Source organism: Silurus meridionalis, chromosome 12, assembly GCF_014805685.1.
Source record: "Silurus meridionalis isolate SWU-2019-XX chromosome 12, ASM1480568v1, whole genome shotgun sequence".
Taxonomy (NCBI): Eukaryota; Metazoa; Chordata; class Actinopteri; order Siluriformes; family Siluridae; genus Silurus; species Silurus meridionalis.
The window spans coordinates 21,437,099-21,451,476 of NC_060895.1; the positions used below are offsets into that span (position 1 = coordinate 21,437,099).

Sequence of the window (14,378 nt, forward strand, 5' to 3'; positions counted from 1 at the left end):
AAAAATTCTACCATTTTCAATCATTGTAACCCAAACTGAAGTTTACACAAGGAAATACTGAAACTGTGCACCATCATACTAAAAACATGACAACATTTTGACGATCTTGTTTGTTAACAAATATAAAAGGACTTCGGATTTTGGAAGAAATCCAATGTGTTAGTACTAATTATTTCATGAATGCACTTACTGGTTTGCAAATATAACAGATAATTGTATAATCTTAATTTCATGTCTAATCTTTTCTAATAAAGCGTGTGCCAGACAACACTCTGATGGAATGATGGAAAATCCCGACCATGCCAGGATCCCAAATCCATCTAGAGAAGTACCAGCTCCAGTTGGATTCCACATCATGAAGATTTCGGACTTTGAGGATAAACAACCTCTTAATTATTACTTAAAATAACGTTCTACACATGCTGTTTCTCCATCACTGAACATTTCAAGGCTCTGGCATGAAGGACTTGGTGTTGAATCTATGATGATCTAAGATCTTGAGCTAATTTGTGAGTTGCTCAGAAGCTCCTGGTTCCACAGTTCTAACTGACTGTAGAAGACTGTAGAAAGGACATTACTAGTAATCACACACAGGTGCTCATGATATTTCTCACTCTCTGGTATTTGTGATGTTTAAATGGTTTATAATCAGACTCTGTGTCACCCAGATGAGGGTGGGTTCCACTTTTTGAGTCTGGTTCCACTCAAGGTTTGTTCCTCATACCATCTAAGGGAGTTTTTTTCTTGCCACAGTCGCTGCTCATCAGGGATTAATACACATTTATTTAAATACAAATGAACTAATAAGTGTTCTATAATTCTGACATTCTGTTAAGCTGCTTTGACACAATGACCATTTTTAAAAGCGCTATAGAAATAAAAATAATAATCACATAAATCACATAAATATTCTACTGTTCATTCAAGTAACATTGTTTAAACTCGGAGACTCTCTCTCTCTCTCTCTCTCTCTCTCTCTCTCTCTCTCTCTCTCTCTCTTCATTTTTGTATGCAAATTAGTTCCTATAAACATTTTTACCACCTACTATTCTATCCAGTGGTGTTTTTTTCTAGAACAATCAGACAATTGACCTTAAAATGTTCTCTTTGCAACATCTGTGCCAATGGTGTGCATTCTAACTGCAAAGTAGTGCATTCGATACCGGCAGTAGCTAAAAGGATGTAAGTTCCCCCTTAAGTAATTCACCAATCACAGGGAAATTCTAACCGCTCAGCCCTAATCACAATATTTTTATCCATAATATATTTCAGTCAAAAACACAGCCTTATGAAACAAATCCTCACTATCCATTTCATGACCCATGGCTGATGAAGAGGATAATAAACTCGAACCTGCAATAGTATTTAAGAACATAAGGTACTCGAAGTTGGAGATCTCCGTCTCTGCCAGCGCTGTGTCATATTGGAGGACTTGAAGAGCTGGCGTGGCGTGGCCAGGGAAATCCGCCTGTGGAGAAAAAAAAAAAACGAACACAGCTTTATACATTGCTGTATTTCTCAGACCCCCAGATTTTTTGCCACTGACTTTGGCTCTACTGAAGTTTGGCTCGAAGACATAAGAGTTTCAAGAAATGTGGAATGTGCAACTGTTTCGCCAGAAGAAACACAGAGGACCAAGAGAAACAAAAGAAACTAAACAAGACCCGGTCATACACTCAGACACGCAAGACTGCTCCGTGCCTTCATGTGGGAATTAATGAAAACATGGCCCGGGACTGAACAAACTGCTTTTCAGATGTGAAAAGTGCTAATAGTTTGGGTTTGAAGAGAAGCCGAGACATGTGCTATGAGAGAAAAAGCAGCAATGACATAACACATCGAACGGCAGACGTTATAGAGACCGGAACATTACAGTTCTGAATTCTCACCTTTTTCTATTCAATTAATGGATTGAAACACCGATGGCATACATGTTTGCAGAGTCCTTCAGTCACTAAACTATCCAGTATATGAAAATTAAGCATACTATACCAAGTTTCCAAGATCAAGACATTCAAATGAGATTTCTTTAAGGAATAAAACAGCTCACTATGCAGATATGCTTTTTAACAAGTATGCCATATTGTGTATTATTCTTTTTACACCACAAAAAAATTGCCAGCAATTACTTTGTAAATAATCTGTTTATAGTTATGCTTGATATTATAGATTGTCACATTGACATTATAGCAGTTGTAACAGTAGTTCTCTGCTCATAGGTTTTCTTAAAGTCCCCTGTCCTAAGGGCTTTCCTGACGTGAAAAACTGACTGTTATGAAGTGTAGAGGTCGGCTTTACGTAAACTTAATCATATTCAACAATCACACACAAAAAAGTGTATCATCTATATAATTTCATGGCTGGCAAACATTGTTTTGAGAAATGAGAACATAATACAATGTAATACAATGAGCAAATTGTGATCTCCAGCTGCTATGTACTATATATCTTCAGTATCTCACAAAAGTGAGTGCACCCCTCATCTTTTAGTATATCTTCTGAAGAGACAATACTATAGAAATGAAAATTATATATTTTAGAGTATCGATGTGCAGCTTGTATAGCAGTACAGATTAACTATCCTCTGAAAAGAACTCAATATACAGCCGTTATTGTAAAATAACTGGCAACAAAAGTGAGTACACCCTAAGTGAACATGCCAAAGCTGTGTCTAAACTGTCAATATTATGTATTAGCACCATTGTTATATAGCACTGCCTTGGAATTCCCCAGAGCTGCACAGGTTGTTGCTGAGATCCTCTTCCACTCCCCCATAATAACATCACTAAGCTGCTGGTTGTTAGACACATGGTGCTTCTCCACCTTCCACTTGAGGATGCTCTACAGGTGCTCAATAGGGTTCAGGTCTGAAGACATACTTGGTCACTCCATAGACTATGGGTGTAAAGGTGAGAAGCCCACCATAATGTGCACTGTGCCTAAGATAAATCACCAAAGTGTACCTGTATGTGCACGAAAACATTTTATATGCCTCTAATTAAATATAACCTTTTGGCAAGCTACAGTGAATATGACGTACAGTGTATCTGCATATGTTCCATTAAAAGATCCAATCTAGATTCTCAACCTAGGGGAGAAACGAACTAGTTCAGGGTGATCAGGGTCAGATGGCACTTAGCTACAAATAAATAGAAAGCCATGGCTATAATAACAGCACTGCAACCTGCATTTAAGTCTCTTAGGCACATACTAGACGTAACCAGGTAACACCTTGAAAATGTGAGAAGTGGTGGGAAGTTTTAAAGTGGACATTGCTAAAATATAAACGAGGTTACTTGATATTTATGGAATAAAGTGACAAACCTGGCTTGTGGGAGTCCGTAGCTTGTGCCAACACCTACACGGGGTAAACTGTAAACCACTTTCTTCACTGTTTGCTGGTCAGGGAAGTTAAACATCACAGAGGCTGTAGGAAAGAACAAAAGCAGTCCATCATTTATATAAATAAGGCATCTTAGCTATATATTATCCTATTGTGTGTGTACATATATATATATATATATATAAATATGACAAGTAATTCACAATGTTTGTTGAGTTTACACTACAGTACAAGTCTAATTCCCCTTGAAAAAGGATCCATCAAAAGGAGAACATAGAACGTAACCCCCAAGAGTATCGAGGTTGCACTATATATATATATATATGTTTGACAAATATGTTAATATAGAATTAGACCATAGTCCTGAATAAAAAGTTAGAAAAAAAACAATTTACTTCTGTTAGCCATGAAGACTTCAAGTGCCGTGTTCTGCAGCAGATAACGGCGGGCGAACACAGCTCGGATCTCGCTGAACATCCATTTTCCATGCAGCCCTTCTGAGTACACTAGCACCTGATTAAAGCACAAAGAGGCAAAGAGAAAAGTCAGCTAAACCCCACTACTGGTTTGGATCGCAACTATTCAAAAAAGCTAAATGTGTGCTAAATTTACAATCCGGAAATATCAGAACAAGAAAGTGGATGAGTAGTTTAGTGTGTCTCTTCAAACATTACAGCGTAATCGAAGCTATTATTCTTTCAATTTTATTTCGAAATCCTGTCAGGTTAGCACATGGTAGCCATCTGGCTAGTGTAGTGTAGCATTGTCAGCTTAGCTCAGGATAGCCAACTAGCTGGATTAAACACAGAGGTTTACATTTGTTCATGTTCCAAAAATGTTCTAAAATATGGCTTAAAATACAAAATATTGTCCAGTTATGAATGACACAATACTGTATGCACAGTTTGAATTATATTTCTTTCAGGTATCTTGTCCCATGTTAGCCATCTGAGTAGATAACAAAATCAATTTGAGAGTCATATGTAATTAAGTTCTCTTGAGAATTCTGTTAAGCTGATTATTGTTGCCAGATATTATAGATGTTTGTAGAAAATCTGCCAAAAATATGTGTATATACAAAATATAGTATACGTTACAACTAACAAGGGCTTCCATTAATGTCCATTTGGGCATCTTGTGTCCATTAGAGCACATTAGGGCATGACAATACACACTTCTATAAGTGTTACACTGTGGCCTATAGTGGCCTATTGTTTTCCTCTACTGGTCTACTTTCATAAGGTCCACTGTGGGTCATGTGACTGTAAATAATCAATACACACACACGGGACCAGGTTGAGAAAGGCATTCATTAGCAAGACTCTCTGAAGAGAATCCCACAGCTATCTGGGGGGAAAGATCCAAAGGCACCATGACAGGTGAAAATAAAGCTCCTGCCCCCATGGCTTTTTCTACAATCACCACCTCTTCTTTATTTTCCTTCTCTTCCTCTTCCTCAAACAACCAATTTCAGGGGAAAACAGTGCATTCTCCAATACACCCATCTTAAATATACAAAAAGATTACAGATTGGATGGCACAGAGATGAACGCTTTCTTCTTGCATGAAGAGATGATGTTCAAGTGGACATTTGTGCATTAGCAGTGAAAAACCAAGCGAACAAAACAACACTGGATGAGACCCAGAGATTCCCCAGCAGGCTGTATTGTCCCCGCCGCCCATCCACTGCTCATTTAGAGGGAATGACGGCGTTTGCCAGCCGGCCTGGACCTGCTTCATTTCTCCGTGGAACGGCGCTCAGTGCCGAATGTAGACATGCTTTCCAGCACAAGCGAGTCTCCAGGGCTCAATTAAAGCTGGATTACACTGCAGTATGCTCCATCCTCCAGCCCTCCTGCTCCCTGTCTCCATCAAACATCAACTCCCTTCACCACAAACAACCCCCTCATCTCTCTCAGCTTTCTCTCTCACTTTCTTTCTCTCTCTCTCAAACACACACACACACACACACACACACACACACAGTCTTTCTCACACACACATACACAATGCCTTAGCATCAGGCTTTCCTTGACACCTTTATCGACCTTTGCTCAAACAGGCAGGATTTGCCACGCATAGGGCAGCATGGAGTCAAGCGGAAAGGGAGTTATCCTGGGAAGGAGATTTAGTGGATCACAACATATATATAAAAACTAAGCTGAGGCTATTCCTAACTTGAAAAGGCCCCTATTTTGAGTGATTTTACTACTTCAGTGTCATAAGCAATGCCAAAATAAAAAGAGCTGATAAGAACAGCTTCCCTAATAAACAGTCTGGTGCATGCAATGCAATGTGCAGTGCAATGTTGCTTTTACATGTCTAAAACTGATTATTTTCTAATTACAGCACAGACAAAAGTCTTTTATTCCTCTTATATTACAACAATTTGCTAGAACTGAAATTATTGATTTATTCATCAGTTTTGTGTGTTTTTTTTTCTCCTCAAACCTAAACATTAGAAATTTTATAAAAAGAACAAAAAAGAAACAGAAGTAAATAGTTTGATGAACTATGAACTGATTCTTTAGAGAAATTTTACTTCCATTCAGCTTTTTTTTTGTTTTGAAACTACTTATACTTTGATAGTTTGCATTGCACTGCCACTTTGATTTACGTAATCTATCTATCTATCTATCTATCTATCTATCTATCTATCTATCTATCTATCTATCTATCTATCTATCTATCTATCTATCTATCTATCTATCTGTCTGTCTGTCTGTCTGTCTGTCTGTCTGTCTATCTGGCTGTCTGGCTGTCTGGCTGTTCAGACGTCTGATTGGTGAGTATAAATTATATGTAAATCTGTCAAAAAATGACATTTTGTCCATTTACAGATTCTGTATATATTGCAGAAGTTTTGAAGCAAGTTCACTGCAGTCCCTCTGTTTCCTCTATTCAAGTTAACATGACATAAAAAAAAAAAATTCTCTTGGTGGAAATCATGCAACTTCTTCCAGACTTTTTCCAGACATGCTAAATAAGCTTCAAGATTTAAGTTATTCATATCTCGTATAAAGTGATTTCTTTTTAACTTAGAAGGTAGATAGCATAACTTATTTTGTACATAACTTTATTTAGAATGTCCACTATACGTTGGATGATTCTGTATATGATGATTCTGTATGATTCTTCCCACAAGCCACCAGACTCCTCAATAGGAGACTGGAGTGCGCACACACACAGGTGCACACACACACTTTCAAACACAAATAACTGCTGCTAAATTATTACCACCCATATACATGTACATTTAGTATTATATAGACAAGTAATTTCTGATTTAGCTCTGTGTACTGGTCGATGCTGCACTGTTACAGTTATTGTGTCACGTTGCTCTAAATGACTGTTGTACACATTTGCACATGTGCACATTCACGTGCACTTACTAGAACACACCTTAACAAAAGACACTACATAAATTGCACGTGTGTATTGGTCTAGTAGGTTTACTGTGCATTATAGTGTATGTGGTTGACTGATAAAAAAAATAAATAAAAACCCCTTCACTTAAATGGCACGTTACTGTAGTAACGAGTGCACGTTAGAACATGTTAAGAGAAGCCTGTAAACAATTTTTTGACCAATCAGAATGAAGACATTTTAATTCACGATTTGTTGATTTGTAGTTTGCATTATAGGATATAAATTAGACAAGAAACAAGGACAGTTGCAAATAGCAGATAACAAATAGCTGGATTAATTTTTTATGAATAATTTAGAAATGCAAGACAAATCAGTTCATAACCTGAAAAAGAGCACAGTCATACAGCGCCTTTTTTTTTTTTTTTTTTTTTTTTGCAAAGAGAATCTGTCTGCACCTCCTGCAGTGTGTGTTTGCACCTTTCTCCCTTTGACAAAGCACAGGCCAAAAGGCTAGACAACAACAAAAGATGTTGGCAGAGAAAAAAAAAAGGGGAAAAAAAGAAAGTCTATATCAGAAAAAAAATGTCACAACATCAGAGCTGGCACTTCAAAACCCAACGAGCCGGTGTCCCTGTAGACTCTGCGGTGGTTGACAAAGCACAGGCCTCACCCACATCCCCCTTTTTTGGTTGCTCATAGTGAGGGAAAGAGGGAGTAAAGAGAGAGAGAGAGAGAGAGAGAGAGAGAGAGAGAGAAGGAGGCCCAGCTGTAAGAAACAGGGCTTAATGAACCTGTCTGGCTAGGCTGTCCGCTGCCTGTCAGACGTGTCAGAGTAGTGACGAGTGTCGGGGACGAGTGCCCCCAGGTCCCAGACAGGCCTGCCAGCTGGAGAATTCTGCCCCAATCTAATCATGCTAGCCCCAGAAGCCTGAGCAGTCCCAGGGACGAAACCACATGGCTGTTTAGAGTGAGCGGTTTCATTTTTTTATTTTCTTCCTCTTATTTGGTATGCACAAAAATACCGAAAATATTGCATTATTTTTCTACAAACGAGCACTTTTGTATTTTTAGCCAAACTAAACAAAAGTTAGACAGTCTTGCCTTTTTTTAACACATGCCAAAATTTGTTCCTAGTGTCAATCATTTAGCATTTGCTTTCCTGTAAAGCTACATGGTCACTAATAAACATGACAAAGAGGTCAATGCTCTCTCTGTTGCATCCTGGCTTTTATAATCTGCCCCATACTGTATGTACGTATCAGTGATGGACAGTAACAAAGTTAATGTAAATAATTGCTGTACTTAAGTACACGTTTCTGTACTTTACTGAAGTATTTCCATTTGGGGAGATGTTTATTTGAACATTTTAAAGTACATTTTTAACCACATTTTGCGAAATCAGTCGTTTCCTTTTTATTTATGAGCGGATAAAAACTAAACCGGTCAAAAACGCAGCGAGTCACCAATCAGGGTCGAGCGCTCGCTCTGTTTCAAACTTGTTTTAATTGCCGCTTGGTGTATCTACTGATCACCAACATACAATTCAGCATCAGTTCAACAGCAAGCAGAACATTTAGAGAGGAATAAATGATGGAAGAAACTCCTGCCCAATTTGCACGGTTTTCTTTTAAATAGTTGAAAAGATGTTGGACTCATGATAAATGTATTAGATATCAATCAGTGTTTGAGTCATTAATATCATTCTATTACTAGATCAGTGTGCTGAGAGTCACATTCGAGTCTTTTCACATAAACTGAGTGGATTAAGTAAAGAGTCTTGTGATAAAAATGATAATAGGAACATTATAGCTATAATAAATTATAGTACTTTGGATACTTAAGTACATTTGAAGACAAATACATGTACTTTTTTACTCAAGTGAAGGTTTAACTGGAGTCATATTTACTGAGTGTATTTCTTGTACTTTTACATTACTTGTACTTTTACAAGTACAGTACATGTGCACTTCATCCACCACTGGTGTGTATATTGACTAGCTAGCTAAGGGAAAACACAACCACAATTTGTTGTGTGTCAATTTGTTGCCATTTTTGTAGCACACTGGGAACAAATTCAGTGTGCTATTTTTGTAGCACACTGGGAATACTACGCTACTGTAAGGACTCGTGTATGACACTCAGATGTATGCCTACAAATGTTTTTTTTGTAAGAAAGAAGGAAGGAAGGAATTAGCATTATAGGAAGGCATTAGCAAATAGCATTTACAGAAGGTGTCTCCAATGTCATGTTCTCAGCTATGGTCAATTTTTCATGAAAGAGTAGTTCCACACTTCCTTTTTACCCTGTCCCATGACTCATTTTCTGTATTATTAACTATAAAGAAACACTGATTAAGAAATGGCTGAGGAACTTGTTTCTTAAACATTACTAATGTAAATGTAACTAGAAATTGCAAATGGTTAATTATATGACATGCCTTTCTTTAAAAAATTGCTATTTATGAAATATTGACGTGGTACAAGAGGAATAAAAAACACTCCAAGACCCTTGGAAGGTACCTGTAATGTCTTTTCCTATCAAGCTGCACCTCCAAGTGCTATCACTTTCACTAATGTTAGAATAATATGAGTGACTATGTGACGAAGAGTGAAAAATCCGAAGTAATGAAACATATATTTTCCATTTTCTTTTTCTGCAGCTCTCAACTTGATTTAGCTCAGAGAGTATTTAGCTGGCTAGCAGCTTTCAAAAGAGATTTCAACTGCAATCCCCACATGATTTCCACTTTATCATCATTTTTTTTCCAACCAATGATATAAGGATATACTTCATAGTAGTAATGGTGCTATGCAACCACTAGAATCTAGGTTAAGACAAAAAACAAAAGGGTTCTTTTGACACTTGGGATCCAACAAATAAAACCCCATGAAGCACTTTCAGTGATAAAGACAATGACACCCGAATCATATGTGCTTTCTTCTTCCTTTCGGTAAAGAACTCTGTGTACCCACAGGACTTCTGCCTATATAAAGCAGTGGGGCAGGGGTAAATACATCAAAAGAATCTGTCATATTTAAACCGGACACCATTTTTCAAACCCGGCCCCCTGAGAAATGAGCGCAATCCTTCTCGATGTCAAATTTGTGCTGAACTGGGACGGGGATATAATTCAGCGGCGGCCGAAGCCAGCATGACTGATATATTTATAAAGGGGCTCGTCTGTTGCACTGACAACCTGCCATCTCTAGCACCTCCACCGGGCTGTCCACAGATTTGTCTAATAGGCTTCCACTGTTAAAGCTCAATGAGGGGAGCTCGCGAAGAGAGCGAGAAGTGTGCGGAGGATGTGAGAGACGAACGCTTTTCCGTTTCGCCTGGGAAATGTGACTACTCCCTGAGGAGAGAGGATGAAAAATATATGTGTGTGTGTGAGACTGGGAAAGTGAGAAATGCTGAGATTCCCCAACATTTCCAAAACAGCCCAAAACCTCAAAGCTCAGGCTTTGAAAGATGACTTGACGCCGAGGTGCAGCCAGGCAGAGAGACAGAATACTGTAATTAAATGCTGCATTCAAAAACAAAAAAATATTGCTATCCTTAGCTAAATTCCTGGTGGAAGATATTAGCTGGGCAATCTTAAAGCCTATTTGGGACTTAAATGCATTTGAAATAGGATTCTGTTTTTAATCATTAAACCCTAATACGAGTTTTAGCATTAAATCGTAAATGCATTGGTTTTAGTGCTGAGACTCTCTAAGCACTCTGTAGCTAATAGTAGCTAATTTTATTATTACATCATAACATATAAAAGCCAATCAGGTTCTAGTATGCAAAGGCGGGACAAATAATACCAATTGATCAGTCAATGGGTGGGGCTTTGCATTTTGTATAATCTTAAGGTTTTTGATTTCCTGAGGGTAACCCTAAGAAGTTCTAAGTAAAACCCTAGAACAAGGGGTTTGCTGTTCAGAGAATGTTCAAGAGCCCTGTTTAGAAAGCGATAGTCCTCGAACATCCAAAGAACCCTTGAAGAACCATTGTTCCAAAATGTTGAACCACACTATTTAATTCAGTGCATTTTTAATTTGGATTTAATTTGTATTTGCAATAGACATTGTCTCAAAGCAGCTTACAGAGGTGAAGAAGTTCTCAGAGGTTAAAGTTTAAAGTATAAAAGAGTGTATATGTTTAGTGCCAATAAGTTTGTTCCCTATAAGTTTATTCCTAATGAGTGAGCCAGTGGTAACTGTGGTTGGGAAAAACTCTCTAAGATGGCATAGAAGAAGAAATCTTGAGAGGAACCAGACTCTAATATGAACCCGTGCTCATCTGCGTGGCACCGAATGTCCACTCATTACAGTTTCATCATTGTTGAGGTGTACTGTTCAGTGATAGATAGGAGTTTAAATGTAAGACTGTTCATGCAAAATGAGGTCCTGAGCCATTGTAGCAGACTACTGATATTAATTACAGATCAAATCTGTCCTCAAAGTCTTCTTGATTTGCTTAGTAACTTTAGATCTTTAGGCTGATCATGTGGACCAACCCCCGGCTGCACAGTGTGGACTCCAAATCCACAATTAATCCTTAATTTGTTATCCAATAAAAAATAACATGTAGACAGGTAGAAAGACAGTAATCTTCTATAGAGGTAATTATTCCAAAGATGTTCAAATAGATTTATACATGTAGCCATATCTGACTTGCTTATCTCATTTTTATCTTTATGCTTCATCTAGAATGTCTAACATGGTGTGTCTGACAGGACAGAAGTCAGTAAGCTGCACAAAGCCTTACCAAGGTGTGTGTATGAGAGGCTCAGGCATGCTCAGCATGGACCAGGTAGACAGATAAAGTGAGGAAGAGTTGTGTTATAGGGGCAACAAGTCATGCAAGCGAGTGGTAAAGATGCTGGTTGTGAACAGGTGCAGTGTCACTGCGCTTATCGCCGCCTGTTGTTTGGCCCTGACTAAAGGACAGGTAGCGGAAGATGACAAGCTGTGACTAGTGCGTGCTGCTCGGTGTGTTTATCCGTATGTGTGCCTGTGCCCTTGACATCAACATGTTTGGCTTACATAACCCCTGTATTCTTGTCAAGGCTGCCCTTTCAACCCCTGTTTCTACTTTAAAGGAACATATTTCTTTGGACTTGTTCCTTAATTAGAGCAGGATAGCGGCTTAAGTGAAGACCACTGACAGCAGGTTCGCTACAGGTGAATCGGGAACTCATAACAATCGAGCATTCAAAAAGATTTATAAATATAAAAGTATACAAGCTCATATAATAAGTATTAGTAGTAGTATTAGTAGTAGTATTTTAATAATGAAAATAATAATATTTTTTATAATAATTATTACTATCATTATTACTATTTTTATTATATAATCTTTATAAAATTATTATTATTATTATTATTATTATTATTATTATTATTATTATTATTATATATTTTACATCTCAAAACGTTACATTTCATTATAAATAAGTAAATAAAATAAACATCACAGCTACATAACCTGCACAAAACTTTATAATATGCACATTAGATTTATATCTCTTTATATAGATGTATATATTATATCTCTTTTTATAGTTATATATATTTGTACTTTTTCTATTCATTTTTTATTCTTTTTTTGTTTTTTTGTTTTTTACCCCATATGTGTTTTTTATCTAAAATGTTATTCAATTCAATTCATTTTTATTTGTATAGCGCTTTTAACAATGAACATTGTCTCAAAGCAGCTTTACACAGATAATGTGGTGATTAATAGTTAATATAAATTTCGACTTTCACAATTGTATAAGATGTTATTGGATGCAGAATCAGGAAATATTCCCTCACTTAAACTAGGAGACCCAAACCTGTTCCATCGTAATCCAATGCCACTGTACACAAAGCCAGCTCAACATATATTTTACATGGGATGTAGTGGAATATCTCTTGCTACAGAGCTCTGATCTCAACCCTATTAGAATGTGAATGTGAACACTAAGTTCACCTCAGGTCTCCTCACCTCACCTACTTCAGTGTCTGACTTTACTAACATCCTTCAGGCTAAATGAGCACAAAGATTTCCACAAGCACACTCCAAAATCTCTTGAAGCATCTTCTCTCAGAAGAGTGGAGGTTACTATAACAGCAAATGGGTACTGAATGAGTCTAAATACTGTAGATGTGCCAGTCTCATAATGCACTATAACATTACACATGTTTAAGTATTCGCAAAGTTATAATACAATATGTACCACAGTGCATCATCCATCTGATGATGTTAAAACATGCTGATTCGAGGAGTCCCAGCTATACTTCAAGTCACAAGTCAGAGGTTTTTATTGCTAAACCCATTTTAAGGTTATTGTATCCATGGTAACAGCCTTATAAAGACGAATAATAAACAGATCGGAAATTTATCATTATTTATAACAGAAAAATGGAGAACCATTGACCTGCTGAACGGAAGGAGTCTCTAGTGTCAATGTATTTTTGCTAATTATTTATTTTTATTGATTTATTAACTTGTTGGTGCGATCACACAGAAATGTATCACCTTCAATGCAATGACTATAAGTTCACTTTGCATCTGGCTGCATCACACCCCCACCACACTGATGCATTTCCTGTCATAGACCTAATGTAATAAATCAAACACTCTTTCTCGAACACATCACACTAATCCCGAGCCCACAAGCTTCCCCGGAATGTCTAATCTTTTCACTAGGCTCCTTTTTAAAATTCCAGACGACCAACACCTCAAAATCAAATGGTGCATTTCCCATCTGATCTCCCCCGGTCCGTGACATTGGCTCTAAGGCCCTGTAAATGAGCGAATTTAAAATTCCTTCAGATACTTTGCAACCGAGTCCAGATTCTCTCTGAAGATGTCTTCGTGAGCAGGTACGGCTGGAAAGAAGACGTGGTTTTGCATAATCACTGTCACTATATATTTAGGGTGTATGAAAGAATGTTGCAGGGTGATGGGGCTCAGGATGGGGTGTTGGAAAAGGATTTTTAAGAATGCCCCACGTGGGCCTCAAAGAATGACTGCTAGCACAAGTTGACCATGATATTTAGAAAAATTTATGTATTTCTTGAAATATTAGTTTGATCTAAAGGATTCAAACTCATTTTCTTAAGTTCTCTTCTAGCATGGAGTCCTCAAACATTTGTTGATCCTTCATGTAAAAACAGGAAGCACATAATGCACATGAATTTATCTATACTACTAGAGGGGTAATGGTACAGGTATTCGTACCAAACCGATCAAGTTTATTTCTATAGCGCTTTTCACAACAGACATTGTCTCAAAGCAGCTTTACAGAATGTAACAGTTAAGGTGAATGGTGTGTATTTATCCCTGATGAGCAGCCATGGTGACTGTGGCAAGGAAAAACTCCCTTAGATGTTATGAGGAAGAAACCTTGAGAGGAACCAGACTCAAAAGGGGAACCCATCCTCATTTGGGTGACATCAAGAGTGTGATTATAGTCTTTAAACAATACAGAACACTGGAGAGTGAGAACTAACATGAGCAATGGAATGTAACATTATAAATAATGATCTTTCCACAGTCTTATACAGTTATTTGAGATGATGGAACCAGGAGCTATTGAGCAACTCATAAAATAGCTCAACATTTGCGATCATCACAGATCCAACAGCAGCTTTTCCATGCCAGAGCCTTTAAACACTCAAAGAGGTC

At 37.6% G+C, this 14,378-nt stretch overlaps 1 protein-coding gene across 1 annotated transcript in view; it reads right to left on the minus strand.

Annotated features, from left to right (window-relative positions):
* The window catches only part of nbeab (neurobeachin b), a 426,194-nt gene that overhangs the window by 83,751 nt on the left and 328,065 nt on the right, over nt 1–14,378 (minus strand). The window contains 4 exon segments of the mRNA XM_046863205.1: nt 1,354–1,401; nt 1,404–1,468; nt 3,325–3,427; nt 3,739–3,856. Coding sequence (XP_046719161.1) covers nt 1,354–1,401; nt 1,404–1,468; nt 3,325–3,427; nt 3,739–3,856 — 334 coding nt within the window.